The sequence below is a fragment of the Lipotes vexillifer genome, unplaced genomic scaffold, assembly GCF_000442215.2.
Source record: "Lipotes vexillifer unplaced genomic scaffold, Lipotes_vexillifer_v1.1 scaffold1143, whole genome shotgun sequence".
In the NCBI taxonomy this organism is placed as follows: Eukaryota; Metazoa; Chordata; class Mammalia; order Artiodactyla; family Lipotidae; genus Lipotes; species Lipotes vexillifer.
Window position 1 is genome coordinate 1,177,058 of NW_006770581.1, and position 5,829 is coordinate 1,182,886.

Here is a 5,829-nt window from a genome sequence, read left to right on the forward strand (position 1 = left end):
CCGAGTCATTTTACTCATTACTACTCATGGCTCTGATCCAAACAACCTGTTAAATCAACCCCAGTTGCTACAGTGACTTCAGAGATGGTGAAAACAGGGGTGGATTGGCTGCTGCACAGAGTAGCTGCTTTGATAGATCTACAGAAATCAGTCATTAAACAGAGGCAGCCAGAGAAATTAAAAGTGCATCTATTTCATAGCTGGTCTGTCTCACAGTTCTTCCCCTCTGTCCTAAGGGGCCACGTCTAAAATGAGCGGTGGTTGTATAACATGTCTTTTCAGCCCATAATTAGGGGCATTTGGAGAGACTGGGGCCTCTGAGTCATCTTTATGTATTCATTGTCAACTGAAAGAAAACAGCTGTCAAATTCCAAAACGTGACTTGTAAACCTGAACAAAGTTCATTGTGATGGGAGGTTTCCTCCGAGGTGGGGCGTTAACAGCTAAGTGGCCATCTTACATAACCGTGAAACCCCCAAGAGTTACTCACAATTACCCTGATGTTGATCCAGAGGTTAATACGAGAGGCCAGATGTGGCCCCCATGTCTCCATCAGCCCCCCCCCAAATTGCCCCAAATAAGCATGTAATCCAAGCAAAACCCATGTGCGTGCTACACATGCAGCCTCCAGTGGGGAATGTGAAGAATGAGTGCCCTGGCCTCACTGCCACACTTCCAGCCACACCACCACCACCCCTGGGCTCCTCCTACATAGAAATTCTCTTACCACCACTTCCACTGCTATTCTCTTACCCGCCCTTTTTTTAAAAGATATTTTTGATATGGACCATTTTTAGTCTTTATTGAATTAGTTACAATATTGCTTCTGTTTTATGTTTTGGTTTTTTGGCCGCGAGGTATGTGGGATCTTAGCTCCCCGACCAGGGATTGAACCCGCACCCCCTGCATTGGAAGGCAAAGTCTTAACCACTGGACCGCCATGAAAGTCCCTCTCTTATCCTTTGATAAGAGTTCAAATACCTGTAACAAAAAGGAAAACCCTTTCTTCATCCAAAAACCCTTGAAAATGTGAGCTGAGCCTCTGCTAAGCTGTCTAGTTCCTGTCTCAAAATTATTCTTAGATTATGAATCCAGTTTAGTTGAATTGATTCTGAGCCTACGAAACAGCAGCCAAGACTCAGGAACAGACCTCAGTGCTCTCTACCCCTCATTCCTTGGGCTCCTGCTGGAGTATGAAGTGTTGGTTGTGGTGAGAGTCTGTCCAGTGACAGCCCGGGGCACCCCTCCCCATGCTTGGATGGGGCCCAGCACCCGTGCTCCTGCCCGGATTCCTGCGCTACCTGAGAAGGCACTGGGGATGGCCCAGCCGACCCCCCTCTTTCCACTTAGAGCACGTAGTAGTTATACACAGTGAACACCAGCAGGGACCATGCTGTTGGGAGGACTCAGACTCACTGACTTTTAACTCAGGCATCCTCGTGTTAGAACCCAACCTGCTCTGGCTCCTCCTGTGTACATAGAAATGCACAAGGGCCCAAGGAGCAGAGGCCATGTAGTACAGTGGTCGGACCACACGTGGTCTGCAGCAAGTACTGGGTAGGCGAGAGCAGTTGAGTCCCCTTTAGCACTGCGGACTAGAGAGGAGGGGAGGAGGGGGAGCCCATGTCTCATGTCCTGTTCTTTGTCCCCAACTACCCAGGCCATAACAGGGATGGCCATTGACAACCACCTGCTGGGGCTGCAGGAGCTGGCTCGGGAAGTGTGCAAGGAACTGCCTGAGATGTTCACGGATGAAACATACCTGATGAGCAACCGGTTTGTCCTCTCCACCAGCCAGGTACAGCCCTAGCACGGCCGTCACCCAAGAAGCCACTTAGTGGAAGCAGTGGGCTCTCTAAAGAGCTCGGTGTCTACAGCCCACTGCTTAGAGTCAGGCAAGTCCTGGCTCTGCTCCCAGTGAGCTGCGTGGCCTTCAACAGAAGGACCTGAGTGCTCAGAGTGCAGGTCTCCCCACCTTCTAAATGGGCATAATCATGAATGCCACCTTAGCAGAGGTGGGCAGGATGGGAGAACACCCATTCTGGTGCCCTAACCATTAGACTTACTCCTTCCAATGTTGCCTGAGACATGGTGTTCCACCATGCTGACCACAGGCTCTGAAGCCTGACAGGCCCACAGCAAAGTCCTGGCTCAACCAGATGCGACATTATCAGTGGAAAGCCCAGCCCAGCGCCTGGCACAGACAGGGTCCTCCAAACAGATCACAGCCATTATTCTAAGGGGCCACTGCTGGCCCAGCATCTCCTAACCAGTGCTACAGGCTTGTTCTGTTGGAGGACCACTGACACAAAAACAGAATGCAATCCATTAGAGAAAGGCAGCCATTTAGGGGAGAAATTACCTATTGCCCCCACCCCCGCCCCCCACGAATGTCAATTTACTAAAACTCCACCTCATCTGCGAAAAGCTGGACGTGGGCAATAAAAAGGGCTGATAAAGTTGTGTTTGAGGATAAAAGCACACTCAGTAATTTCATTTTGGCATTATGGCAGTGAGCTTGCAGACGTGAATAAACGAGGGCAGAACACAACAACATAAATTCTTCAGGAAACCATCCATGGGCAAAAAAGTGCTTCAGAACGGCTTTATGGCCTTCGGCTGTTACACGGCAAATTTATCTGACAATGAGGTGACTCTATTAGCAAGACTAATGGTTTGTTCTGCCCCATTAAAATGGCCAGTGTCATTTCTGAAGGCCCAAGCACACAGAGCCTGTGGGTTTAAAGCAAACCCCACCCTGCACCTGCTCAAGAATGTGCTCTATTTTCCCTCTAAAGCCAGCTAATAAAATTAATTTAGGGTGTGGTGACTCTTTTTTCCAACTGGAATGAACATTTATGGCTTGAATGCCTTCAGAAACACTTTCTTGGTTTGTGATCAAATTTACAAAATCTCTGCCCTCTGAATTCAAAACATACCGGTACATAACGAAAACTCCAGTTGATGGCAATCTCTGAAACGCCCAGTGCTGGGTAATTGTGCGTGGCCAGGCTGTGGGGAGAAAATCAGACCAGCCAGGCAATACTGACAGTAATTAAGGATGTGGGAAAAATCGACAGAGAAAACGAGCCAGATTTCCTCCAGTTCATAAATTACTCCCTCTGGGAAGCCATCTAACTGTTGGGTGCCACCAGGGTACCATTTAGTAAATTGCTCTGATTGCCTCGGTGATTCAAACAGCCCTCAGGTGAAGGAGAGACTCGGCTGAGACCCAGCACCAGGTCACTCTGGGAGCTCCTGACTTCACAAGTAGAGCAGATTTCACACCAGGGAGGGCCTTATGGCCCTTCTTCTGATTTCATGCAGTTAGATGGGTTTGTTTTGACGACTCTGGCTGTGGCCATCCATGATGAAGCAATCAGTTGATGGGGTTAATTCAGTCAAACACCCAGGTGGAAAATAGTCAAAGAGAAGCAAATATCCCATCGAGGCCCCTGGGTTGTTGGAACACCATGCTTTATAGCAGACTTTCAGAAGAAGCAGCTTCTGACCTGTTCTCTCCTCCAGGTGCCCACCACCATGGAGATGTTTTGCTGCTATGGTCCTGTGGTACCTAATGGCTACGGCGCCTGCTACAACCCCCAGCCAGAGAGCATCCTTTTCTGCATCTCCAGCTTCCATGGCTGCAAAGAGACCTCTTCAACCAAGTTTGCAAAAGCTGTGGAAGAAAGCCTCATTGAAATGAGAGGCCTCTGCAGTCGGCCACCGTGTGCCACGGGCAAGCCACTGGTGACAAAGGAAAAAGAAACAAGGCCCAGCCAGGGGCACCAACCTTAACTGCTGCCACTAGGTTTCATCTCCTCAAACCCAGCATTCTGCAGCTGCCAGACCCTGCCGAACCCCTGTCCCAACCCTTACCCCAGCTTTCTGTAGGTCCCCTGTAACTCTGGACCCAGCACACAGACCACACTGAGGCATCACACAAAGCTGGAGTGTTAGGAGGAAAGCGTCCCTCATGATGCATGGGAATCGTCATTATTGATCAAGGTGCCCTCGGGCCTGCGCACTGGGATATAAAGCCAGCCTGGCCCGGAGGTGGCCTGGGCGAGATGGGGAAGGCACCACTGACTTCCCTCCATGGCCATGGAAGCTTAATATTGGTTTGCTTCCCAGCAGGACCTAGCGTGTCCAGGTGATGTTTTTGCCCAACGAAAGAGTCACCTTATTATGTGCAACGTACCCAAATGAACCACAGAGGAAGAGACTAACTCCAGATCATTACCTTGTGTCTTTTTGGGAGGAGTAGGAGGCTTTGTTTCCAGATTCAAAGCAGTCTGATCACGGCATTCAGAGTGACCTGCCCTGAGACACACAGTCCTGTAAGCACTAACCCACCCCCCGACATACACACACACACACACACACACACACACACACACACACACGCATGCACGCACACATACACACACACAGAGCGCAAGTTAATTTAAAATATAATGATCTGGGCCTGCAGACACATTTCTCCTTTTGTCTCCCGGAAGCAGCCTTCCATTGAGTTCAGAAAATCTGGTCTGGCTAGTCTAAAAGGGAAAAGAAATGGTCTACCATTGCCCTGGAGTAGCTTCTGCTCCCTGCATTCCCCGGGGACGTGGCAGGGACCACTTCCCCAGGGATCCTGCCACTTGCATTTTTTCTGGTTGCGTTCCCACCCGCCTTCACAAGAAACATGCCCTGATCGGTGATCTGTCTTTTAGAGGAGAGAGGGATGCTTCCGGGGTTTTCTGCTGCTGTTGTTTATTTGTTTTGTTCTGTTCATTCTTAAGAGAGGCTTTTAAGAAAACCACTGTGACGTTAATTTCAGATCTCAGCGGCCTAAGCAGGGCACCCTTGGACAGCTGGGCTCCTTTATGTGGAGGATGTTATCTAGGGATTATGCCTAAAAAGTTGTGTGGAGGAGCCCAGAGCAGGGCTCTCCACTGGCCTGGGGGCTGAGGGCACAGCTGGCAGAGAGCGGGGTTGGGAGAAGGGAATGGCCACATGAAGAGCCAGCCCCGACAGAGGGGCAGACAGTCCACAGAGCCGAGGTGAGATTGTCTGGGGAGGCTGTGATCGTGGAGGAGATGTGAGAGGCACTTTCTGCTGGGGCATATTTTTATGGGAAAGCAACCAGAAAAATCAAAACTGCAAATGGCTGAGGCAGCCTGCCTCTGTCCAGAGGAGGTGCAGAACTGGGCTCGCATCACACTGAGTTCTGCCATGCTCCCTGTGGGGTTTTCTGGAAAAGCCTCCCTGCCCCTGCCCATCCTGCACTGTATCACTCTGAGCCCTCCACACTGGCCCAGGGACCCTGCACGTGTCCCTTCTTCAGACCACTGTGCCACCTCTCTGCACTTTGACCTGTATGGAAGCCGGCAGGGCTGAGATGGGATGGGCATTTTAACTTTTACTGGGCTCTTTGTAACACAAACAGCCCAATGTAGTGAATTCCTTAAACCCGTGGTTTTAGATTGAGGATTTCTATTGGATGATCGGGGAGATTCTGGCACTGCCCTTCAAAATTATTGGTCTATAGGTCCATGCTCCTTCCCTCACACATCCACCTTCCTGCTCCCCCTGCAAAGGTGCAGCCCAAGAGTTCTGGGAATGTTTGGGGAACTGCTGTCCACCTGCTGTAGGCTGACCCAAAGCCACTTATCTGTTCTCATCAAATGACCACAGTGACGATCCGAGTTCTCTTCTGGTTTCTCTCCATGGATTTCTGGGCAGGCAGAGAACTCTGGTTTGGGGATCAGGAAGCCCCACTGACCTTGGCCAAGAAATTTAAAAGCCCAGAGACTCAATTGCCTCCATCATCAAATGGGGAAAGAG

At 50.2% G+C, this 5,829-nt stretch overlaps 1 protein-coding gene across 1 annotated transcript in view; it reads left to right on the plus strand.

Annotated features, from left to right (window-relative positions):
- Positions 1-3,866, plus strand: part of CHAT (choline O-acetyltransferase) — a 51,040-nt gene extending 47,174 nt beyond the window's left edge. Inside the window, exons 14-15 of the mRNA XM_007446239.1 lie at positions 1,661-1,798; positions 3,529-3,866. Coding sequence (XP_007446301.1) covers positions 1,661-1,798; positions 3,529-3,798 — 408 coding nt within the window. The 3' untranslated portion in view covers positions 3,799-3,866. The remainder of the gene's footprint in view (positions 1-1,660; positions 1,799-3,528) is intronic.
- Positions 3,867-5,829: the final 1,963 nt, after the last annotated feature.